Here is a 25,026-nt window from a genome sequence, read left to right on the forward strand (position 1 = left end):
AACATCCGCGACCATATGATGGGCAAATGAGCCAAAATACTGATTCAAACTGCCTCATAATTTATTTACTGATTCAAACACAAATGTAATTCGGTATGAAAAGTTCAACAAGAACGGGTTCAAAAACAAAGATAATTATGTATTAATTTTATACTCGATCCGACCGATCATACAACGTTTAATATAGAATCATAATATTTTGATACCATCTATTTGGCCACAGTGAGGAAACTATAATCCTTGAACAGAATCAAATCAAGTCCTAGCCTTACTAAGTTGACAAAATCGAGCAACAGTGTGTCTACTCCCTCTCTGTAATAAAACTTGGATGAAATTGAATCAAGTCCTAGCCTTACGAAGTTGACAAAATCAAGGAACAACACGTCTACACCCTCTCTGTTAGTTTGCATTCATTTTTCAACTCAACTTTTGATTTAATAAAGTTCAAGACTTCTGTATTGCCAAGCATGTCAATAAAATACAACTCTTTTGCTAAAATATGTATTGACTATCTAATTTACAATATAATGTATTATGAATTTAAACCAATCAATCAGAAAATGATATCACCAAAACATAAGTAAAAAAACTTAGTATTTTGGCTAGGTAAAATAAAATATATAACGGACCAGAATATTCAAAAATCAAATTGCATACAAATACATACACCTAAATTGCATATAGAATCAGTCTATTAGAAAAACAAAAAGTATGTATAAAATACTCTTTAGTATACAAGTCTAGCCGCGCAATCTGCGCGGGTCACCGCGCTAGTTAATCAGAATAGTAGAATACAATTCAAAAAAAAAAGTCTTGGCTACTTATTACTCACATTCTATGGTTTTTTTAGAAAAAGATGTTGAAACACCCGGCCTCAAGTGGTTAATGGACGTATATTCAAGTTACAGCTTCCTTTCCACCGCCAGCAAAAATTGCTGGAAGCCCAATTCCGAAAAGCCCAACACAGAAACAACGGCAAACCAAATTTGACGGCGGCAGCACCACGTATGTACAAGACCAACGATTTTTTTTCTTCCTGCGAGACGAGCCAATGATACTTCGATTCGCTCGTGAACTCAATGAAAAGTTCGCGTATGTCGTCACCCCCGGTTGGCACGTCCGGCCTGCCTGCTGATGGTGGTGCGCCTGCTGAACCTCTCCGTGCTTCCCGCCTCTCGGCCGGCGCCCCTGCCGTTGGTGAAGCCGTTTCTCGGCGCGATGTCCGTCGTCATCATCTCCTCCGTGTCCGCCGCGCTGCTTGCCGTGTACTCGCTGGACGGGTTCAGCCCGTACTCGCTGGTGGGCGCGCTGAGCTCGCTGCTGGCGTACTCGCTGGTGGTGCCGGCAGTCATCCCTGTCGTCCCTGGCCCGAACGCCATCTTCCTGAGCCGCCTCACCTCGTCCGTGTTGCCGCCCTGCATCGCGCTCTGCCCCGGCTTCAGCCCGCCGTTCAGGTCCTCCGCCGACAGCTCCCCCTCCAGGTACCGGACGATCTGCCCACATTACAACGTTCACAGCAAGCTTAGCTTCTTACTGATAAACTTTGCGCGCGGAACTTGGCATGGTACAGCCAGAGAATTGGCACGAACCTGTGTCATCCGCGGGCGAGACTTGGCGGTTTTGCGCACAGCGGCGGCGGCGCACGCGACGAGCCGCGCCATGTCGTACGCGTCGTAGTTGGTCTCCAGCCTCGGGTCAATCAGCTCCTCGTAGTTTTCCTCCTCCACGGCCTTCGTCAGAAAGGGCCTCGCCTGTTTCAAGTTATAAAAGCACATTGTTAGAGCCATCTGGATTTCTGAACCACTGAACGTTGCAAATATTTCCCTAATGAAAATCCAGGTGATGGTAAGACTCTGTCTCTATGGCAACTGACCCAGTCAACCAATGTCTCAGGCTGTTGATCTGAAGATGTCATGATAGGTGTCCTTCCTGTGATCAGCTCCAGGAGCATCACGCCGAAGGAGAAGACGTCGGACCGGTCGCTAACTTTGCCGGTGGCGTAATATTCCGGAGCCAGATATCTGGAGCACAAGTTTTGACACCACAAGTTTACTCCACATGCATAAATTAATCATGTGCTAGCGGATCAGTCCTACCCTAAAACAAAACAAAAATCTAGTAGCTAGGATCTTGCAAGATACGCGGGGAATTTGTCGGGGTGTAAGCGATCGATTTACCCAAAAGTTCCCATCACGCGCGTAGAAACAGCAGTATGTTCTGCTTCTTGGCATTTGGCCAGCCCAAAATCTGCAACCTGCAAGTCCATCTCGTATATGAATACACCAAAACTGACAAAAGCGGACGATGCCACAACGGTGCCGAACTTCGACGATTTACCTTGGGCTCATAGCTATAATCCAGAAGGATGTTTGCTGCCTTGATGTCACGATGGATAATCTTAGGATGACCTGAGATATAGAAAAGACGGCCACTTAATGCCAGGCAATTAACATGGACAATCTAGATTCTAGAACACAGTGAGGTCACAAAATCAATGCGTGAATGAAGTGAGGCGAGCACTCACAGTCCTCGTGCAGATACGCGAGGCCCTTGGCGGAGCCGACGGCGATCTTCCACCGGCGCGGCCAATCTAGCGCCGCGCGGTTGCTCCCTGAAACCAATTAAGCAACCTCTCATGTCAGTCCAACTCCAACACACAGCAGTTTGTAGTAAGATGCAACGGCATTCGTGATCCGTACGTACCGTGATGCAGGTGGGACTCGAGGGTCTTGTTGGGCACGTACTCGTAGACGAGCAGTCGCTGCTCGGCGTGGATGCAGAAGCCGACGAGGGAGACGAGGTTCTTGTGGTGCACGCGGCTGATGATGTCCACCTCGGCGCGGAACTCGCGGTGGCCCTGCCCGCTGCCGGCGCGCAGCTTCTTGATGGCCACCTCCTGCCCGCGGACGGTCCCCTTGTACACGTGCCCGAACCCGCCCTGCCCCAGCAGGTTCGCCTCCGAGAACCCGTCCGCCCCCGCCGCCAGCTCGTCGTACGAGAACGTGCCGCCGGACATGCCCGGGATCAGCGGGGACCCCGGCGCGCCGCCGCCGCCGCCAGCGGTGCTGCTCTGCCACGAGTGCATCAGCGGCGGCGTCGATGATGGCGTCGACAGCGACTGCGGCTGCAGCGGCGTCGTCGGCTGCCTCGGGTCGTAGAAGAAGTCCGCTGGTGGCGCACGAGACAAGAAACAAGCACACAGATAAGAATCTCGGTCAAAATTCAAAGTCAAATCGATCCACTGATAATGGACTGCAGGTGATCTTCAAATTCTGGATGTAAATTGAACAGCCGCCCAAATGAAAGCACTAGCGAAAAGGAGAACGATGGCAGGGCACGACTATGCGCCGTGGCACTGAACACCGGCGTCGCTGTCCACCACGAAGCACCGTGCCGTAGCATCCGGAGCGAATGGCGCCGCGCGGCGCGGACGGACGCGCGCCATTTTACCGCACGCACTGGGCTGGGTGGGTGGGACCAGCGCACAGTGCGATTAATTGGTTAACGCGTTGTTGCTTGTTTGCACGGGCGACGTGTACACGACGTCACGTGACGGCCAGCGTCCTGGACGCGGAGCAAAGTCGCGCCCGCGCGCGTCAAGACTCAATAATGGCGTTCTCGCGGTCGCAGGCATATGCAGCAGTACGTATGTACGCATGTACCTGGTGTCCCCGGCGGCGGCACCCTTCGGCGGCGGCGGCGGCGCCTGGCGACGAAGAAGAAGATGACCGCGGCGGCGAGGCCGAGCAAGAACACGGCCCCGACGGCCACGCCCACGCCCACCGCGGTCCCGCTGCCCGGCGACGAAGAGGACGAGGCCGAAGTAGACGGCGCGTCCGCTGCTGGCGGCGGCGGCGGTGCAGCTGGCACGTCGTTCGGGGGCGCCGTACCTGGGACTCCGTCAGGGGGTGGCGGCGAGGCAGCTGCTGGGGCATCGGGCGGCGGGGAAAATGAGCCTGGCACGTTTGCCGGGGGAGGCGGGGACGGATTCGATGGCCTGCGCGGTGGAGGAGGGGACGGCGTTACCGGTGTTGGCGTTGGCGTCGGCCTTGGTGGACTGGGCGACGGTGTTACTGGCGTTGGGGTAGGCGTCGCCCTTGGTGGTGGTGGGGAAGGTGGTATTATCGGCGTTGGGTTTGGTGTTGGGTTTGGCGTCGTCGGCGGATTCACCGGAGGACTCACAGCCGGGGGCTTCACCACGGGAGGCTGAGATACCGGGGGAGTCACCGTGTTCGCCGGAGGCTGGGCTACTGGCGGAGTCACCGTGTTCGCGGGAGGATCAGCCACTGGGGGAGTCACCGGGATCACCGGAGGAGGCGTCACCGGTGTCACAGGAGGCGGCGTCACCGGGGTCACCGGAGGGGGCGTCACTGCTGGTGGATCCGGAGGCGGAGGCGTCACGGCAGGAGTTTGAGGAGGTGGAGTCGCCGGCGTTACCGGCGACGCCGATGGTGGATTAGACATGCTGCTGCTGCGGCTGCGGCTGCGGCTGCGGCGCGTGCAAGTGCGCGGAACGTTAAGCTCTCGGCGCGGCGACGACTAATATACCGATAGCCAAGAGAAGATCGAGAAGACTAGGTGCAACGGCAAAGTGCAAAGACATTCATGAGCTGGATACAGTTTTAGCGATGAGGTGGTTCCCCTTTTTGCTTAATGCGGTCGTGTACAATTCGCCTCTTTCGCGTTGCTTGCCCGCTTCAAGCGACAGCTACGTCGAGGCGGTGATCGTGGAATGGGCTCCTCTGTTTTGGCTCGTTTTTTTCAAGTAGTAGCTAGACAGGGTTGTTAGATAAGATTTTGACCGTGCAAAAGTCAAGGATTCTCTGATCATGGCGCCTCATTTTTTGTTAGCATTAGCAATTTAGCATAGTTTATCGTTGTGCTAATCATGCGTGGTATTCGACGGCAGGTAGACCAGGTCAGATCGATACAGGAAGACAGCCCGAGATGACGAAAACCAGCTGCTAGGAGAGTACAAGCTCACCAACTTCGGTTGCCTACGTACGTACAACGAAATGGCCTGTGTCTGTCTGACGGCTCATTGCGTGCAGTAGCAAATACAAGTCGAGCTGCATGTTGCCGACTCGTAATTCTCCGAGCAACAAGAAGGTTGCGGATCACGTACCGAAAGCAGAACTCTGAATTGATCGGTATACTTTCAGGGTGTGTGCCTATTCCTACCGAATCGGAGAAGGGCTCATTTTCTACGTCGAGTACTAGCTAATGGTTTCGATTAACTAACCTGCAACCGCCGGACCAACAAACACCCTTGCTGTTTGTGAGAGGAAAAAGATGGTCGTTCCCTACTATTGTAGTACTCCTACGTTTAGATCTTTATTTATGGTTCGCGGTCGTTCAATAGTTTATCAGCATGTTGGATGCATGATGCATCACGTTTTGAGACGCTGAAGGAACTGGGAAGAGTGACAGCCTCGTCGTCCTTCTAATAGGCTGTCAGCAAATCCATGAAACTATCATATCGTTTTCTTGCCGGAGGAGGAGGATGGTGACAGACTACACTTGAGAATTGAGTTCCTTCATGAAAATTGCCTACACGATGAAATATAGTCTTGGACTGGGCAAAGTTCAAATGGGGATCATTGCTTCCACAGCTCCACTTAGGCTCCAACAGTCCATCCTGTGGCAATCTTTCCTTCCTGCATGTTTGGAGATATCCTATATACTACATTAAGAAACGTTCTCTACATGAAGTTATCCTTTTTTAGAGGGCAAGTGCAGATTTGATTGCATAGTTTTTGCTAGAGTCAATTCTGTTATTTCTATTTTTCGGAGTACATGTAACATCAAATAAGTAAGGACAGAGTTTATTTTTTAAAAGGAGTAAGGACAGAGTTGGTTCCATGATCAAGTCAAAGTCGTGCCATTGTACAAATGCCTCGATCGTACTGAAATCGCAAGTTGGAGTTGGCTGACCATGTCCCCTTTGAGTTGCTTTTAAAACTGGAGCCATCTTGAATCGACAAAATCCTTTGTGTACAACACTAGTACAGTGCCCGTGCGTTGCCACGGTCACTTAGAGTGCGTTTGGTTTGCCGTGAAGCAAAAGTGGATAGAGATATCCATTGATGACGTGTATAAAGATATTTCTTTTCTGTGTTTGGTTGTCTAACATGGATGAGCCAGCTTGCTGTTTGGTTTCTAATTAACCTGAATGAGCTGGATTGTGGTAACATTTGTGTGCCAAAATGAGATTACCTTCTCAATATAATGATAATGGATAAAATTCTCCAAGATTTAATACAACATTGATATGCGTATATGACCAGCAACATAAGTCACCGTTATTACCAACATAAACAAAAGAGAAAAGAAGGGGGAGGGGTCAGTAACGAACAGAACAGAGGAAAATAGAGACAGGGAGAGACGGAGAACGACAGAGAAGGAAAGTGGAGGAGGCACGTGCGGTCGGTGCAGGACCAGCTGCTCGATGATGGGGTGCACCAAGGAAACGCCTCTCGCGGGTCTATAGCCACCGCCCCCTCACCCAGCTCCTCTATTGGTCGCCTCGTGCGGGAGGGAGCAGCGCTGACGGAGGGAGGGAGCGGCGCCCGGGCGGCAGAGAAGAGCAGCACCGACGGCAGGAGGGAGCAGCGCCAGCGGAGCAGACGGGAGACACGTCGGTGGCGGGATGTAGCATCGCATGCGCGACAGAGCAGAGCAGCGCCGAAGTAGGATAAGTGCCAGTGGCGAGCGGAGGGAAGGCAGGAGGAGATGGAGGGGGACGGCGGTCACAAGAGGTCGGGAGGAAGAGGAGTAGAGGCAGATCGGTATTAGAGTCATGGAGAGATCTGGGGAAGGAGACGCATATATGCAGAATAGCCCATATAATTTGGACCGCGGGTTGAATTATCAAAACTTGAAGGGACAAATTGCAAAGTTCACGGACGGACGACGACGAAAGAAGCATTCCTCCCTTTATTATTTGGGTAGACAGATTCCCCACTACAGCTACCAGTTCTTCATTTGCTTTAACATTTTTAATATGATCACAGGGGTCGATGTCATTGATGTAAAATTGGATCGAGTCCGAGGTCCCAGAGTGCCTCCGCGTGATCCCTTATGACAAGTTGCCTATGTCTGACTCTTGCAAAATAACCAGAAGCTCACTATCTACCAGTAAATTACTACTCCGTAGCACAGTTGGATATTTGTGGATAACTTGTTCGGAAGGGTGAGCAAAAGCTCTAACGAAGCAAATCAGGCAGCCCTATTTTTAATTTCACTTTGTGCAAACAAAATAAAGGAATCACATGGAGCAATCTAAAGCAAGAAAATTAAAGTGACAACAACTAGTGGAACAAATAACCAATTGAATAGCCTATGATTATGTGATGCTATGACCCTTCGACTCAAAATGGCGTAAACATTGTGCAATAAGGGCCAACACCCAGCAGGTTTTGGTTTTGGAAGGGAAGCAATTGATTAAACAGGACTCCGACGGTACAATGTAAATCACATAATCAGAAGAACAGAAAAAAACCCGGCAGGTTTCACAAAAAAGTTGCATGATGTTTCACAAAGGACGAGACATGAACAGAATGATCAACAACAGTTCAAGCTGAGATGTATATAAAGGTCATCAGAAAGAAAAACTGGAGGAACTGGGGGAGCATCTCTCGATTACTTTCAAGTGCCATACAAAACACCAACATGTGTATACAAAACTTCAGTGTTACCAAGTCCAACTTTGACTATGAATCTTACCAAGTCTATTCTAGATATATATGTTACCTATTATTCTGAACATAGACAGTATAATAGCATGTGGATGATGTTGCATCAATAAATTAACCTGTCCAGTGAAAGGCTGAACTAGTTTCATGCTTTAACCAAACACACTACACTAATGCTTCAAACCAGAAAATATCACAAATCTACCTTGGGTACTAACATTGGCTGATGAAAGACCTCAAGAAAGCAGATATCAATTATAGTAAGGTGTCAGATATATGCTGGAATGCAACAGGAATTTATATGTTGCCGATCAACAAGAACGCAGAGATCAATCAAGTAGAAAACCCATCCAGTACCTTGCGGTCACACTTTATTTATACTCCCTCCTTTTCATCATGGCGCGCGCGCATTTTGAGGTTTTACTTTGACCAACAATTAGACTAAGGATATAAGGGTTGCATGCTACAAAAATTATATCATTGGATTCGTATTTAGAAAACGTTTCCAACGGTATAAAATTTATAACATATGATCTACATATTGTTGGTTCTAATTGTCGGTCAAGTTTGACCTTGAAATGCGTGCGTGACATTCTTTGTGAAAAGGAGGGAGTATGTTGTTGAAATGTTCAATAGATAAGTGAGTAGATAACTAATCAACATGCAACATGTTACAAATCTGCCAGCGACTAAAGGTATGTTTGTGCCATAGGGATCGGAATATGGAGTCAAATCTGGAATAGGGCATTGACTCTAGAAATGTACCAGAAAAACTATACTCAACACAGTTAATTCGAATATAGTTTTTCACCACTGACATAATGCATTACTATAATTGGTAACTACTCCCTCCGATCCATAATAAGTGTCTCAGATTTTATACTAACTTAGTACAAAGTTGTACTAACTCTAAGACACTTCTTGTTGCGAAATCAGTTAAGTACATATAACACAAAATTCGGGTAAGACAGAAATGTAGAAGTAAAGAGAAAACAATTTGCTATATATGTCATCAAGTTGGTGGGCACAAACCGTGAGCCTAAAATAAGGAACATCTACAATACATATTAGTCAATTGATTGCTCAGGCTGATCATAAATCAAGCCAGCACTCCAGCAGGGTACCATATCTAGCAAGCTGCAAGCATACATGAAAGTAGCCTGATGCCTTTAGGGCAACCAAGTCACCATGTTACTGATTTCATGAGTAGGCATCGCTGCCATCATCCAAGTGAGTTGGTATGATAAAACATGAGTAAAAATCCAGAAAAGAACTCATCAGAGAATAACAAAACAAAAAAGAATCTAAAAGGAATATAGGTCAAACGACAGAACCCAGACTTAGTTCGGAAAATCAAGCAGTCCCCCAGACCCCCACCCACTCAACATCAGAGAGCACACAGAGAGGAGGGAGCAAAATCTTTACAGATGGTACACTGTGACTAATGAACAAAGGTTATACTACCTCTGTGTAATTCTCAACTAAATAATCAAATCTTAACTAAACAGACAAGTACTTTCAAGTTTCAACAGTGTACCATCATTCTCACTTACCTTAGAGCTTCCAATCCATTCAGCTCTAAGAAGATCTATATACTCTATGCTGTCATGACTAGCAAAACAACAGTCGGCTTAAACCCAGAATCAATCTAAATAGTGTGCTAAACTAATATCTAACCTGAATGTATTAGAAGGCCATGCTATCGTACCATGACCGCTTACTGTAAAGAATGAGTACTAGACATGTTAACTGAACAATCTCTACAAGGTGAGACAGCAAGTTGAGTACCAGTTCCATAGTTTCAATACCTAGACTGAATTAATTACAGTTGTCTTCCCATGTATCTTCAGCTAAGTTAACCCAATAGTGGTAGTCAGCAGGTCACACACACTGCTACTGCATGTTCAGTTCACACATAGTAAATTATTTCAGAAAGAAGACGCAATTTCACCTTGAACTAATACCCCACTTAACACAAAGCACACATGAATTTGCAGAACACAAAGATTCACCTCCGATTAACCAAATCAAACTTGCCAGTATTCAGCAATTGAAAAGACATCACGTCATTACAGCTTATTCAACAGATACCACGCAACAGTTGGGAATTCCAAAATACTCTGGTCTGATTACAACAGTACAGGAACAAACCGAACGGAGATTCCATCTCCCGGATCGAAGTCCGGCAGATGGCGTCTCGAAATCCACAGTAGGCGATGATCACAGGAACTTCCTGTACGGCCTGCCGGCGTCCTCGTCCTGCATATGCTGCATCCAACCACACATCCAGATTTGTTTTAGGTTTCGGTGAAGAGGTAAAGAGATGTGGACAGAGATGGGTTTGATGGACGGAGGGAGGGACGGGGGCTTACGAATTCGCGAACGATGCCCTTGTAGACGAGGATGGGGACGGCGAGGCCGAAGAGTCCGATGACGGCGAGGCTGCGGCGCGTAAAGCGGAAGTTGAGCTCGAGGTTCTCTCGGCCGGCGTTCCACTCCTCGATCCACCGGTTCTTGTTCACCTCCATGCCGCCACCCATCTTCTCGTCTCCTCTCTTTGATCCGCCGCCTCTTGATGTGAGTGTTCGCCGGTGGCTCGCCGAAGATTGGTCTTGTTTGGTTCGTGGGGAGAATGGCAGACGGCCGCTTCCTTCCCTACCAGTTTAGCCGGCCCCGCATACCGCGACCGGATGACAAAGGCGTACTTTGAGGTTACACAAGGCGAACGCGGATGTGTCAATGTTACCAGCTTTTGGTTTCTGCCTTCATACCGTGAAAACGGGTTCTGGGGAGTACGCTAACTCTGCTATTTTCTCCTGGCGATTTTTTTTTTAAACGGGAAACAAACTCAATTAACTGGAATATGGTCTGAGTTACAGGAATACAAAGTAGCATCCCCCTCCAGAAAAGGAGGTAACCCAGCTAAATTTTCCATAGAATTAGAAACTCTTGCATACTGTGCTAGGCCGTGAGCGACCGTGTTGGCCGATCTAGGTACCCAGCAGAAAATGCATGATTGGAAATGGGAGGCCATAAGGCGAATCTCCCGTACGAGGAAGCACAACTCCGAACGATCTGCAGCATCTCCTTTCAGAAAGTGGCCAAGAACCTGGCAGTCCGTTTCCACCACGAGACTTCCCTGGTGCAAACTGACGGATTCCTTTAAAGCCGCCAGGCAAGCCATAGTTTCAGCCTGCGGCGCTGTCCTGGCGAATATATGTTGCCTCCGTTGACCTTTTTCGAAGAGACTTCGTTTTTTTTTTCGAAACGGAAAGAGACTTCGTTGAAGCCCAATGTTTCTGATTATGCACTGTACCTGTACCTCCCATACTTGAACAATCTGAGGAGCCGAATAATACTGGGCTATGGCGATAGTGGGCACCTTATTTCGAAGATCGTTGACAGGTTTCACGGCCCAAGGAACTTTCTGTTTATTCACACACACAAAAAAAAATCACCTCCAGCGAATACTTTGGCGCTAAGCACTAAGCAGAAACGGCCCCCACGAGGCCACGACAGCTGCCAGTGGATCACTAACTTAACCGTGTCCAGATCGTGGCTACTCCAGTGAAAGCAACATCGATAATAGGAAATCCCCAAAACAGTGGAGAAGCGTGACCCTCTTTTGTCCCCTCGCCCCCGCAGCCCCGCTGTCCCAATACTCCTAGTATTTCAAAACCGAGAACCTCCGTCCGGCAGGGACCATTTGACGCACGCACCCTACCACCTCCCCATCAAATCGAAACAAACACCCTCCATCCACCTCCAGAAGGAGCCGTCCCGGATCGGAAGCGCGAGAAGCTAGCTAGCTACTAGGCACATGGCGCTCGGGTGGTTCAGGGGCGTGCAGCTGCAGGTGCAGAGTGCACGGGCGTACGAGTGGAGGTGGGAGGAGAAGGCGGGGCTCGTGGCGTCCCTCCTCGACGACGCGCTCTTCCACGTCCTCTACGCCGCCGAGGCCGTCGTCCTCTCCGCCGCGCTCTGCGGCTTCTTCCTCTGCTGCGGCTGCAACATCTGACGATCTGTCTCTGGTCTGATCCTTTTGCCGCGGAAGCGGCCGTCGACTCGCGATACCTCTGATGAAAGTCTGAAGCCCGAAGCCCCTCGTGGATCCCAGTTTTGCTAGGCTTGTATTGTCGTCACTTGGCTCTGGCAGCCTGCAGTGCAGACATGCTGAACGACTCATCACCGTCGTGAGATTGTAATTCCCTTTCATTTACCGTTTCTTTTCGTTTTGAGAGCACTCAGAGTGCTCGTCACTGGTTGTTTCCAGAGCGAAATTCTGTTGTTTTGATACCGGTACGGCGGTACCCCATTCTCGAGGCTCTAGTCTTGGGCAGTTTCTTTTGTTTTGGTAGATGATGCAGCGATCTCGTGGATTTTGGGTGCAAGCTTTCAGCTTCTTCTTTTTTCTCGTGGCTTCAAATGGAAGCTCCACCGTTTCACTCTTGTCTCCCTCAAGGCTGACGCCTACGCCTGATGCACAAAGAGACGAACGAAACGCCAAAGCCGAGCACATAGCACTATAGCAGAGCCGGAAATGCCATCTCAGTGAAGTATCTGGGATTCTAATACTGGGATACCATGCACAATATAATTGTAGTATCGAGGATAACAAACATAAGTTTAAATGATGTGAAAAGTAAAGATTATTATTAGTAGCTTAATATCTTTTAATGGAAAATAAATCCTCATTGAAATGCCCAAAATTTTGGAAAGCGCAAACTATTTTTGAATTCTGTCTCCAAATTTGATATAGAAATACTTCCGTACCCATCAAAACCAAAGAAATTTCGATAAATTTTCAGCCATGATGCGGTCCATTAGTTGAGCCGCCAAGGTGAGACCATGACTTATATGCATCCACACGCGTACATGCGTATCTAGATATAGCCGCACCAATTAGGATGGCGAGAAGTTTTTTTTTGCATAATTTCACATGATATTGACGAGGAAATTGCGCAAACCACTCAACTTTGTTCGACTTGTCGCACAAAACACCCACTCGACGTATTTTTTGCGCAGAACACCTACTATTGGTCTAATCTGTTACACATAGGTCATAATCGAAGTTTCAGCGCGTGAACCACGTTTCTGACCAGTGGGGCCCACCCGTAAGTGCCAACGTGGCAGCCCGGACTTGCCAGCGTCCGGACCGGCATGTGGACGCGGCCGTGGTGGTACCGCGCGGCGCCGCCGCTTTTGAGCGCCATTGCCGTCTTGGCCGGGGCTGGCCGCCATGGGCGGGCCACCCCGATCGGGGTCGGCCCCATGCTCACCTCCTTCTCGCACTGGCAGCTGTTCAAGAACCCGCCGCCTTTCTTGCGGCCGGCGCTGTGGGACATGGCGGCCATGAAGCCATCGTGGGCGGCCGGCTGGACGAAGCGGATGAAGTCGTCGACACCGCCGCACGCGGAGGCTGCGCTAGAGAAGTTGGCGACGCTGGGCGCGGCGTCATAGGACGCGAAGCCCTCGGCCGTGGCCATGCTCGCCTCGCTCGGTGCGTACATGCACTCTCTCAGCGCAGGCTTCGTGCCCATGGCGGACGCGTACGGTGCAAGGTCGTCGGTCGTCCTCTTCCCGCGAGTTGCGGCGGCCGCGGCACGTGGTCGGGTTCGAGGACGAGCCGGGAGCGGACAGGGAGGGCGGGTCCGCGAGCACCACCGAGTCCTCATCGATGGGCCGGAGCTACTCACCACGACGCGGCGGCCAATGTCCGGCGCCGGGAAAGCGTCGAACGAGTCGCCCTTGCGAGGATGCCGTTGTTGTTTGTGCGCAGAGGGAACACGCAGCTTCCTGTTGTACTAATACTAATAAGCTCCATCGTGCTCGGCTCTGGCTCGTGGGTTGGCCTTGGAGACGGAGGAGGCAGCAGCAGCCTGTTGGCTTTAAAAATCACGCTGATCTCCTGATCCATGGCGGCGGAGGTGGCGTGCTGCGTCCTCGGGCTGGGAGGCTCGGACATGACGCTGACCGCCTTCCGGCCGACGCACGGGCAGTCGACGCGGCTGAAGAGCCCCCCCTGCCCGGCCGGCTTCTTGCCGCCGCCGCTGGGTAACCCGACCGGCTTCGAACCCGACCCGCTCCACGCTGGCAAGCCCGGCTGCCTCGTCGGCACTTATGGGTGGGCTCCACTGGTCAGAAAGCTGGTTAACGCGTTGAAAGCCTGAAACTCCGATTAGGATCTATGTGCAACATTTAGACCAATAGTAGGTGCTCTGCGCAAAAAATACGTCGAGTGGGTGTTTTGCGCAACAAGTCGACCAAAGCTGAGTGGTTTGTGCAATTTCCTATGATATTGACATGTTCTAACATTCTTTGTATTGTCGGCCTCTGAATGCTTCTCAAGTGCACACTTATTTAAAAGCACAAATACAGGTGGCGAAGTTTGCACAAAAATAAATCTTGTACAATTCAACTGCGCAAAATCTCACCAGAGTACCGGATATATATACTAGAGTACTACTTCTGTTCAACAAGTATAGTAAAAAATTGAGTAAATTTTAGAAAACCACAGTTTTGGGGGCAGTCATCTCACCGAGTCACAACTTTTACTAATTTGTCCGTAGAACCAGACATTTTCGGTTAGACTGTCTCAACTAGTTCAAAACACAGGTTTAAGCCCATTTGATAGGATTTCTAACTTGCGGGCCCCGCTTGTCAGGTGCCACGTTGGACCCTAGCGGACTCGAGCCGGCCTGGTAACCTGAATTTAACTCCTTCGCCCCCCTTCTTCTCTTGGTATCACGCATTTTCGGGTTCGTCATGGCACCTGACAAGTTGGGCCCACATGTAAGGAATCTCCTTAAACGGACTTAAACCTATGTTTTGGGCTAGTAGATGTAGTCTGACCGGAAATGTGTGGTTCTGCGGGCAAATTAGTAAAACATGGGGCTCGGTGAGTCGAGTACCCCAAAAATTATGGTTCCTTGAAATTTACTCTAAAAATTCAGAAGGTATTGACACTTAAAATACCTCAATAGATTAAAATTATATGGATGATCGATCGCATATAGTTATCTGGAAAACATAAAAATAATATTCTCAAAATTACTTCATTGTCGGTTTGTGGGCTGTGCCATTGTCGATACCGTCAGTGCTTGTGCCGGTGACCTGACGTGGCGGCTTGCCGTTCTCTTTTTTCTGCAGCAGTGGTAAGACTGTGGAGTGGAGACGAGAAGTTGCAAACTTGCAGTTGCCGTGCATGCAGCTCTGTCGACTACAGCTTGGAAACCAAGAACAACCTCACTAGTGATAGCGATCAGTTACCCGAGATCGATGGGATATGGTCGGTACTCCGAAATCAAGAGGCAAAAATATGGACAACTGGTCGGCCCAATAAACTAGCTAGATAGGACATGTACTGTTTATATTGGACTTTTGGACCGAAATTCAGGTATGACGGCAGCCACACCTTGCATATTGGTGCGTCCGCCCTGCACATATGATTGAGTGAGGCGCAGAGGGGCGGTGACGGAGAAAGTTAGTTTGAATTAGATCTCACTGCATCTTCTTTAAATTCGTAGGTTCCCCTCACCTGCCGTCATCTTGGCGCGGTGAGCTGATTAGGCGAATCTTGTGTCCTGCTATACGCATCCAAAAGTGTTTATTATTATGAGTCGTGTGGTCTTCATCGGCAACGCTATGGCAGAGGGCACAATTCCGTCGAAAACAAAGGAACTCAAGTTTTCCCTTTTCCGCGACGATGCCTTTTCGAGCGATGCCACAAGGCCTGAGAGTTTCTACTCACCGCAGGTTCGATGCATCCGATCTAGCAGATTTTAGTTTGTGTCCTCGCAGATCCGTCTTTATGGGTTTGATTAGTTTTTTTCAGTGTGTCATGGTGATTTTGTTGGTACGGTCTTGTGTGGCTTTGGAGTCCTTTCGTGTTCTGATGAAGGTCTTCTGGTTCAATGAAACGTACTTTTAGAGGACCATCCCAGCCCATCTACTTCAGTGCTCATGGCTTCCCATCTCTTTGGATGAGTGATTCGAGTTTTTTTTAAACCTCTGATGGTAGTTAAATTCGTGCAGGGATACGAGTGACGGTGTTGTTGTTCAAGTCTAATTGCAGTCTCTTAACTAAAGCATTGACATTATTTCGTGCTGCAAAGATTGATATAATGAAGAAGATATTTTTATGAGATTTCATTGTAATTCTTAATTATAATAGAAGTTGCTTTGTGATTTCTTGGGTCTATGATTCAGAGCATTGTAAATGTAATTATTATGAATTTTGAATAAATGTGTAGATTTTTTTTTTAAAATGAGGCGGCAGAGAAGAATAAGGTGGTACCCGGAAAAAAAAAGAGTAAGGTGACCCAATTGACAATTGGAGATACATAATTGAGGGGTTCAAAAATCATAATTTTTATATTCTCTTCGTCCAAAAATAAGCGGCTAGGATTTATATAAATTTTTATATAGATTCACGTGATTTATTTTGAAATGTACCGTCATCTGTACAACAACACTCGGTCCTAACTCCTAAGTGCCGAAGTTTCTAAAAAAAACTGTACGCGGTTACGCCTGGAGGGAGGCTGGCCGAACGGACGGTGATTCCGCGGTCCATATTCGCATCGCCAGGCTGAACCAACCGAACATCCGTTGGATTAGACTTGGCAGTTGGCACGCACCAGGATCGATCGAACCAAGGTCCCTGGAGGCCGGGAGCTTTCCAATCCAACAGGTGTTGCCTCCTCCAGTCAATTCCACCTCCACGTCCACCCCCACTTCCACCCCCGCCTCCTCCGCCTCCGGTCGAGCTCCCCCCCCCCCCCCCCCCCCCCCCGCCCGCCCGCTTCGATCCTCACCCCGAACCCTAGCCCTGGCCTCCCACCCGCCGCGAGATGCGCTGCCCGCCGCCCCGAGCCGCGTGCTGATCCTCCGACCGCCGCCTCGCCCGCCAGCATGGGCCGCTTCGGGCTCGTTCGCGCCGCCGCAGCCGCCGGGGACGGCGGGGGCTGCCTGCCTCTACCGATTATCGCCGCGGAGGCCGCGCTCGCTGCCATCGACGCCGCCATTTCCGCCGCCGCCTTCGTGCAGGTGCCTCGATTCGATCTGGTGTCCCTTGTCGTTCCTATGCCTGTGAATTTGTGATAAATGGCGGGCAGCTGATGCGTGCTTGCCTTCCGGTTGTAGCGGGTTGGGGAGTGGGCTAGCATGAGCTTGTGCGTATGGTAATATTGCTAGTTCTGGTAGCAATGAGAGAAGCCACCTTCATCACTTGTTGTATTGCTATTCATATATAGATTCCAGACCAAGGTGTTGCTTTGGTGTTACTACATGCGTTTTGTCCACAACTATTATGTACACACAGCGTTTTTTCAGTTACCGACCAGCAGTGGAGCAAGAAATTTAGGATGCCGAGGTCAGAATTTGCCACACAACTAATGATGGAACTTCATATGTGATAATAATACTCCCTCCGGCCTTTGTACTAGATCAGCGACAAGTAATTCCGACCGGAGGGAGTAGCGAAATTCACTAATATCAATCGGGTATAGTGTCCAGAAAAGGTGTGGACTATTTTCTTGGGAGGAAGCAGAGTAAAAATATCGGATGGAGTTACATTTAGTGATGTAGAACAATGATTATGTATAACAAGGGGGGTTAGGGTTGGGAGATGGATCCTGCCAGTCCCCCTCCATTCGCTAATACTGTCCAGTTTCCATTGCATTTTGCCCCAAATCTGTTATTTGTATCTGATATTGTAAATCCCATTACCAAGAACCACTGTACTTGTAATTTTGCAGTTAGTAAGAATTCACAGACACAATCAGCAACATGGATGGACTCGGCAAAAGGTATGTGAAATAATTATGTACTGTTGCTCATTCTGTCTAATCACACAATATGTTATTCCTCTTATCCTAAATTATTGACTTAAATTTGCCCAAATATGTATGTATTTATTTTTAAAAAGCGTCTAGATACATGTAATATTTCGACAACAATTTAGGATCGGAGGGAGTATTTTAAAAGAACTCGCAATTGCTTTAAGGGATGATTACTTTGGATAAGTACTTATTTTACCCTTAAATTTTATAATTGGGGGCCAGGTCCATTTTAAGTTTTTCTTTCCAAACTGGTATCTTTCCTTTGCTATAAAAATGCCAATTTGACGCCATAAAATAACCTCTCCCAAAACTCCACCACGTTAGACAGGTCATATGTCATGCTAAGGTTTCCCATTCTTCCCATAAAACTTGCTTGTAGTTAAAATGGCAGTGACTGCCTTTTTTTTCATTTATATTACTCATTTAGGCTACTATATTTTGATACTATTTGTAATACACATCAATTTGAGATTGTAATTCTTTCCACTTGTTTGATCCTAAAATGCCAACGGGTCATAATAATGCCTTTTGTTTAAATCTGTTCAACCTAAAAGTGGTTCCATTCAGGTAAGCCGCTGATGTAAGCATGTTATGGTGTCATGGAGCAAGTATCTATATATTAAGCAAATGATCTCCACGAACTATGATTAATGCTGTTTAAAAAAAAAGGATTAATGCTATTTTTCCCCAAGCGCAGATTGTATCATCTCAATTTATTATCTGTCAGATTGATCCTGCTCATTCCAGATTTACTCACTCCAGCCACCTCCTTGCGGATCTCTTTTGATCTGTTGTATTCAACTTGGTCCCATCCCAACCTATTTCTCATGATCCATGTAGTCTGACAGTGTTGTCTCGGTCCACTCAGCCCTGCACAGACCAATTTACCGGCTGACATTTCTCATCGACTCTGCAAAGAACATTGTAAAATAATATGTTAACTTACATTCTATGGCAATCAGTTCAAGGCCATGCCTGCTACTCAAATTAACATACTCCCTCCGTCCCATATTAATGACTCAAATTTGTCTAAAATTGGACGTATCTATATACTAAAATACGTCTAGATACATGTAATATTTCGGGCCTTTCGCACTTAATATGGGACGGAGGAGTATTTTTTTTCACTCATAATACAGTATATGACCTAGACATGCCTCCTGCAACCTGCGGGGTCTCGGCTAGTTGCTGTAGATTACTAAAATGACAGTTAATTTTGCAGCCCCTATTTACTTTTTAAGCAACACTGACAAGGGTCCGTGCATGTAATATGTCCATCCTGTTCCAAATCAAGAATTAGGCTATTAGAAATTTAGAATAATAAAAAAGAGGCTATCACAGTTCCACAACAGAGTTAAATGGATAAACTGGTGTTTTGACTTCTTTTTTCTTCCCTTTGAGCTACGAGCTTAGCTGCTAGATCTTTAACCATATATTAAATCTCTTGCAGATATTCCATATTATGATTGGCCTATGCAACATAGGTGAGACAAGTATTAGCACAGTATAGAATTGTTTACCTTTTTTTTTCCTTTGTTCTCTTTATTGTTTCCCGTTGTTGTACACTGAAATTTGATGCATAGCATAGTGGCTAATGATCCTGTCAAGTGGTCTAGATGGTTTTTACTATTTAAATTTTAATTCACGCTACTTGATTTGCTATTCAAGTTTACTAATACTAGCTTGATTGCTCAATATGACATCCATGCAAATATGCATTAGGAATAGTGGTCCTTGTTTGAAATATTGACTGAGAATAGAAGTTAACACTCTCCTCTCTATCTTTTCTTGCCAGTCTTATATTGCATCTCTGGTATGCCTGTCTTTAAGTAGGTTTGATGCACATGTAATAATATGATTGTGGACAACCATCTTAATTGGTGAATCAATAATATATGTTTCTTTAATTTCATAGGCAGAAAGATTGTTTTAGTCATGCTGTTGCTTCGATGTTAACCAGTATGTCCATCATAACTGGGGTTGTAATAGTTCGTGCAGTGTCTAATGCTTTTTACTATTAGCGTATAATTTATTATACTTTTAACTTTGGTAATAGACACAAAGGTTTCTTTAATCATGCTATTATTTTGCGGTGAACTAGTATGCCCTCTGTAATTGCAGTTGCAACAGTTCACGCAGAATGCTTTTCATTTTTGACATATTTTTTGAAATAAAAATGGTTGCAGTAGCTTTAGTAATGAATCAGTATAGCATGTGAACTTTCTTTGTAAAATCCTTCGACGGTGTTCCTTTGCATAATTCGTGACTGCCCTCATTACTACTGACTCCCTTTCTTCCAATCTGTGTCAGTATTCGTTGTGTATTTCATGTCCACCATCATTGCTACCTGTGAGAGATGGGTTTGTTGGGTACATGGATGTGGCTTTGTTCTTATGGGTAAGTTGTCCTGGATGTCTAGTTTTACCATTATCCTTCCACTTTTATCCACTTGCACTGTAAAACCCTTTTTTATCTTGTTTAATAATCATTTAAGAGTTTAAATTGTCATTATTTTGCAGCTAGTCCACAAATACTGCTTCTTGCTTCTTTTCTGCTACTGCTGTCATTCTGGTGAGTCGGAGTAGTTCTTTTGGTGCATAGTTAGGCACATTATACATGGAGCTGCGGCAGTTGTCTAATGTTACCAATCATAAGTGTTCCCTTTGGGCATCCTGTTTTTAGTGTGCTGGTATGTCTGTTTAACTTGAAAGGAAGGTTGACTGGAGGACGTAGCACATAACCCAAGGTGTAGACTACTTGAGCCATCTTGGAAAACAAATATAACAGCACACTTGGTTGATAGTAGTAGCCTCATTATCTAACTTTGCCCTTTCAGCCTTTCACACAACCTGGTAGATATCACAACAAATGTGGGGCTTTAAGTCATGCCATTGCACATCACTGCATCAGGGGACCATGTAATAGCAATCTCTGTTTTTGTTGAGGACCATGGAATAGCAATCTCTGTTTTTTGTGAGGACCATGAGATAGCAATCTCTGCTGTGGTGACCTATGCTTTTAATCATGATGACTCGTTAATAGGATGAGCAGAGAGCCTATCTCCCGTACTGAGAGTTTCTTCGTAATACGTAATAGATGCATTATATGTACTATAATAGTTTTGATAATCCATATCCATATCTAAATGCCATTGGAGAAGCTTTAGAATTCGTAAAAGAACAACAAGTCTTTCTTTTCCTTTTCCTTTTGCTAAAGTTGTGTGTTAGTGTTATGCAAAAAAAACTTCTCCATATAGACTACTTGCAGATACTAGGCATGGTTTGGGCTTCACTAAGACACTAACTTCAACTCACTCAAGGTTACATGAGAAGGTGATCCCAGCCCATAAATACCTCCCCGCATGGAGCCTAGTGCCAGGCTGCCATATTATGACGACCTATAAAGGGGCATGCTTGTCACTTGATATAAAAAGCATCATGACTTAGGTGTACTCTCGTCCTTTATACATGTCAAGGGCATATGAATACCACTTTTAACTCAATTTTGTTCCGTACCACATCTCATCAATACAAAATACAGTCACCATCAACGCGGCCTTGCGAATCTCAACAACTAGAGGCCTCCCCGACTGATGAATGGTTAGGTGAGGGTGCAGCAGGAGGAGTAAGGTCTCACCCCAAGGCCCAAACCTGTATGAAGATGTTTCTGTCAAGCTCTCTTTCTCTGTCAGATGGTCAGCATCTTGCCCTGGCTTGCCACTTGTGTCACTCCAAATAAGCAACAACTCTGATGCAATCCTCTCTAATGCCAATGAGCAATGGGTAACATGATGTCATGTGGCATCTTTGTGCACTGGCACACATGAGTATAGCTTTAGTTCTATATTTCGGTGCTTCTAGAAATCATGCTCTTTTGCTGGCAAGACAACACAAATCCTTGTATAGTTTTCTTATTCTCCTTGATGCTCAATTCTCTTGGTGTTGGGATCATATGTTGCATTTTCCTGTTTCCCATTTTTGTTCACAGCTGCAAAAGCTTTTCGCCTTATGTCTCTAAAAAGTAATGCTCTTACAGGGTTGACCTGTGTCATCAGACAAATGACGAAGATGAAGATGATGTAAGAAGTCATCATGAAGCTTTACTAGACAGAACAAAAAACAAACTCAGCACCCGTTCCGCTGATGTCTGTCGGAAGTGTTGTCCAGGAATACAGCTTGGAAGTCGGCAAAAATTTGTAATTTTGGTCAGTTTTTCCCATCATTATAACTTACCAGCCATGTCAGCATGCCTTTTTTTTTTTTTCCTTTTGCTCCTACAGATCTACATATTACCCTTTTGCACATTAGACCACAATGCTTGGATTCTTTGTTTTGTTTTCTCATCTGTATAATGCTTCCCTTGATACAGTATCTGTTATGCAGAACCATTTACCGGCCTGATATTATTTTTCTTGCAGGTGCTTGTCCTGTCATTTGCCGTTATGCTTGCCTTTGCCATCCTCATCTGGTTTGGTAGGGGAGAAAATCCTATTGATTCATCACTACTAAAAAAGGTACGAAGGATTAGTATTACTCTATCCTGCTTTGGTTCTTCACCGCTGCGCTTCCGCTCTAACATAACACATCTATAAAAAAGGTTTATAAGGCCAGTGTGTTGGAAGACTGCATAAAAGATGAGAAATATTGCAGAATGTGGTAAATGTAGTTATTAGTATAATCAGAGAATTATGATTTCCACCTGGCCAGGAGTATAACTATAAAGTCACATATCCAATAGTATGTGGAGAAGGAAACAATGACGAGCTTGTCAAAACACCTAGAAAGTTCCATTAGTAAAAGGAAAGGAGAATGGTCATATCTAGCAATCTAGCTAGTCTTGTTTCTCATACATTTGAGGCGTATCTTCTGTTCCTTGTGTACCTTTTTTTTTGGTTTTGTATCCAACTGCCTATGCACCTATTTTACACACATCATCATTCTGCTCTTTCATTGAATGAGAACAACTAGGATATGTCTCAGATGAACTGCATGTTTTCTTATGTCTGTCACACACTTTATATTCATATTTTGCCTCTAGCTTGATGGATTTAGGATTTCACCAATTCTAGCAATATAGTTATATAAATCTCTTATGTTTTCACATGATTGCTTTATAGACGTTAGCCAAACATTTTATTTTGCAGGTTTATTTGGATGTATTTTCAGTAGTTGTTCTAGTACTTGGCGGTGCTTTGGCATGTTATGGTAAGCATATGATATTGTCAAGATGTATAATATGTCACAATTTTGTCCTAGATGCCAAGAACTTTTTTTTTCAACCTTAATTATCTTCCGTCGAGTTTCCTTTATTTATCCCATTAGATCAAGTCTTACAGTTATATTTCAATTACTGTTTAGTTCCTTGTCCATCTTGCTAAATTTTCTGGCATTCGTTTGGTACTAGTAGTAAATGCTGTCATGTCATCATGAACTAATGAGTGTGAGTGGTGTTTTAACATGTTCTTGGCTTGTCTTTGCCATATTGACTCTGTGATCTCGTTAAGGTGCATTGTTATTCTCAAAGATGAGCAAAGTGCGCTCTGAAACTGTGTCAACTGAGAAATGGAAGGTATTATCCCTTGAAATCACTCTACTTCTGCCTTCAGTTATTATCTTCTTTTCCATTGCTTAACTGGATTATACTGGAATTCTTTATTGATCTAATAAAATGTGGAAAGTTTAGATAAACTACATCTTTGAGTAAGATGCTTCCTCTACATAAAATGTGGTGGTTCTCTGCAGGTTGCAAGTTTAGCTGCTGTCTCACTGATTTGTTTTTCGTCTTCTGCTATACTAGCACTTGTTACCAATGTTCCAGTAAGTTCAGTTATAGTACAATAAGGTTCACATAATACATGAACTAGCAGTTAACTTGTTATCTGACTTGCTTACTTGTCTTTCCAGGTGCTTTTGTATTGGTACTCAACAGATGCGGACATCATCAACAATGCTGTCATATTGTTTTTATATTATTTTATAGGTATATTTGTGTTGTTTATAAACAAAACTGCATTGAAGTAATGTAGGATGCGCGTATTATTTGAACTGTTACTATTTTCCGTTGACCATCTGATATATGTGCATATGCTTCTCGACCTGATGATGCAGACATTTGTTCTTGTCAGCATGCTACCGCCTGGAATTTATATGTGATTTAGGGAGTTAACACTAGACGATAGTGAAAGGTGGAAAATATGGTACTGTGGCGGTAGATGTAGGTTAAGCATGTATACAACCTTTAGTCCATCAGCAGTCCTTGTTGTCACAACTCACAACTTTGGGTCAAATGAACTGGTACAATTATGGCATAGCTGATAGCTGAAGGCTTTCTCGGTTCCTGTTGTGGATTCATCATTCCAAGAGAGCCGTTTTTTTTTTTGCGGGTGCCTGTCTTCTTTTTCACAAATGAATGTGTGTACAGTACATATGAGTTGATTTTGTTCTTGCATTGATGCTGTTTGGCCATTGCTAATTCTGCAGTTCTGATTACTCAAACTAATGTTTGGAAAGTAAGGAACACGGTGTGTGGTAGTTTTATCGTTCATATGTTGTATTGTGTTCTTTATTTATTTATTGCCCATTGTTCCATCTACAGGAAAGCACAAGATGCATCCAGTTGTTAATTTTACTGACTTCTCATGGAACTACAGTGCTAAAGCAAACTTTTTGCAGGCTCATCCGTGCCGTCAGGATTTGTTTTATGGGTCATGAGAGATATGCCTCAACGGCCGACAGTAGAAAGACCCACACAGTCAAGAGTGGTTACGTTGTTCAGGGACAGACCATCTACTACACAGGATCCACAGTGGAGAACTGCTGTTACATCCTCTAACAAGGTATTCAACATATCATTCTTTAGATCAATCATTCGCAGGCTTAACTTGTCTAATGATACTACGGGAGCTAGATTTATAAGCATTTTTCAATGTGCAGGCCCTTAAATCAAGCCCAATTTAACCTGAAGACACAAACCATTGACGTGGAAGCTTTTCAGTTTGCATAATGTGCTGGGACTTCTACCAACACATCAAGTGACACTGGCATCTACTTGGTTGCTGACGACTGTCCAGTACATGATGGATCTGTAATTCCAAGGTAGCTTTAGTGATGTAAACAACGGAATTACCTGTGTATGTAGCAAGATTCTTACCCAATCTATTGTGCATTATGTGTGTATGGAGTAGAACTGAGGTTGGGCAAGGTTTGAAGCGGCAAGCCAACAAATGTAAATAGCTTTTAAGATTTCTGTTTAATGCTATGTTGTTGGTTCCTTTACCAGGGAGTTTTTCCCTGGATATGGAAGATGACACTTTGAGTAGGGTTTCTCCTGTATTCCTGTGGACTGTGGTAGCCCGGTCATCCAGTTAGATGGTTCCTTCTTTCCTTCAGATTTGGGTGGACAGTAACCTTGGGTGAGTACCTATATTTATTCCTTTCACTAACAAAAAAAAAGAAGGCATGTTTGTCAAAAAAGAGAGGCATATTTACTACTCC

The 25,026-nt window shown here is 45.7% G+C and overlaps 3 protein-coding genes and 1 pseudogene across 4 annotated transcripts; 1 reads left to right on the forward strand and 3 right to left on the reverse strand.

Moving 5' to 3' along the window:
* Positions 1 to 636: 636 nt before the first annotated feature.
* Positions 637 to 4,726, reverse strand: LOC100824375 (proline-rich receptor-like protein kinase PERK3). 2 transcript variants are annotated; one of them, XM_014899558.2, is made up of 8 exons: positions 3,663 to 4,726; positions 2,704 to 3,168; positions 2,525 to 2,611; positions 2,338 to 2,408; positions 2,178 to 2,254; positions 1,874 to 2,021; positions 1,590 to 1,751; positions 637 to 1,493 (listed from the first exon to the last, which is right to left on the reverse strand). In XM_014899558.2, exons 1-8 carry the CDS (start codon positions 4,462 to 4,464, stop codon positions 1,101 to 1,103), a joined length of 2,205 nt encoding a protein of 734 aa, XP_014755044.1. In that variant the 5' UTR covers positions 4,465 to 4,726; the 3' UTR covers positions 637 to 1,100. The 2 variants fall into 2 exon arrangements, with proteins under 2 accessions (XP_014755044.1, XP_014755046.1); XM_014899560.2 differs by having other exon boundaries at positions 2,704 to 3,047; positions 3,716 to 4,724.
* A 4,958-nt stretch (positions 4,727 to 9,684) lies between these two features.
* Positions 9,685 to 10,407, reverse strand: LOC104582862. Its single transcript, XM_010234018.2, has 2 exons — positions 10,067 to 10,407; positions 9,685 to 9,962 (listed from the first exon to the last, which is right to left on the reverse strand). The coding sequence occupies exons 1-2, from the start codon at positions 10,232 to 10,234 to the stop codon at positions 9,915 to 9,917; spliced, it is 216 nt and encodes a 71-aa protein (XP_010232320.1). The 5' UTR covers positions 10,235 to 10,407; the 3' UTR covers positions 9,685 to 9,914.
* Positions 10,408 to 12,754: 2,347 nt separating this feature from the next.
* Positions 12,755 to 15,241, reverse strand: LOC104583331 (annotated as a pseudogene).
* Positions 15,242 to 16,486: 1,245 nt separating this feature from the next.
* LOC104582863 (tobamovirus multiplication protein 1) lies at positions 16,487 to 24,864 on the forward strand. Its single transcript, XM_010234019.2, has 13 exons — positions 16,487 to 16,739; positions 17,450 to 17,500; positions 18,984 to 19,017; positions 19,844 to 19,930; positions 20,053 to 20,104; positions 21,569 to 21,737; positions 21,951 to 22,046; positions 22,677 to 22,737; positions 23,037 to 23,101; positions 23,275 to 23,349; positions 23,437 to 23,512; positions 24,205 to 24,368; positions 24,466 to 24,864. Exons 1-13 carry the CDS (start codon positions 16,605 to 16,607, stop codon positions 24,487 to 24,489), a joined length of 1,089 nt encoding a protein of 362 aa, XP_010232321.1. The 5' UTR covers positions 16,487 to 16,604; the 3' UTR covers positions 24,490 to 24,864.
* Positions 24,865 to 25,026: the final 162 nt, after the last annotated feature.

The sequence above is a fragment of the Brachypodium distachyon genome, chromosome 2 (assembly GCF_000005505.3).
Source record: "Brachypodium distachyon strain Bd21 chromosome 2, Brachypodium_distachyon_v3.0, whole genome shotgun sequence".
NCBI lineage: Eukaryota > Viridiplantae > Streptophyta > Magnoliopsida > Poales > Poaceae > Brachypodium > Brachypodium distachyon.

Bases quoted from the DNA above. Each gene is read 5' to 3' on its own strand.
- LOC104582863 (XM_010234019.2), top strand. From the start codon at position 16,605: ATGGGCCGCTTCGGGCTCGTTCGCGCCGCCGCAGCCGCCGGGGACGGC. The intron at 22,738-23,036 runs GTAAGCATATGA...GATCTCGTTAAG, and splicing joins CGGTGCTTTGGCATGTTATG to GTGCATTGTTATTCTCAAAG. The intron at 23,513-24,204 runs GTATATTTGTGT...AACTTTTTGCAG, and splicing joins GTTTTTATATTATTTTATAG to GCTCATCCGTGCCGTCAGGA.
- LOC104582862 (XM_010234018.2), bottom strand. From the start codon at position 10,234: ATGGGTGGCGGCATGGAGGTGAACAAGAACCGGTGGATCGAGGAGTGG. The intron at 9,963-10,066 runs GTAAGCCCCCGT...GGTTGGATGCAG, and splicing joins AGGGCATCGTTCGCGAATTC to CATATGCAGGACGAGGACGC.
- LOC100824375 (XM_014899558.2), bottom strand. From the start codon at position 4,464: ATGTCTAATCCACCATCGGCGTCGCCGGTAACGCCGGCGACTCCACCT. The intron at 2,612-2,703 runs GTACGTACGGAT...AATTGGTTTCAG, and splicing joins CGAGTCCCACCTGCATCACG to GGAGCAACCGCGCGGCGCTA. The intron at 2,022-2,177 runs GTAAATCGATCG...CTTGTGCTCCAG, and splicing joins CGCGTGATGGGAACTTTTGG to ATATCTGGCTCCGGAATATT.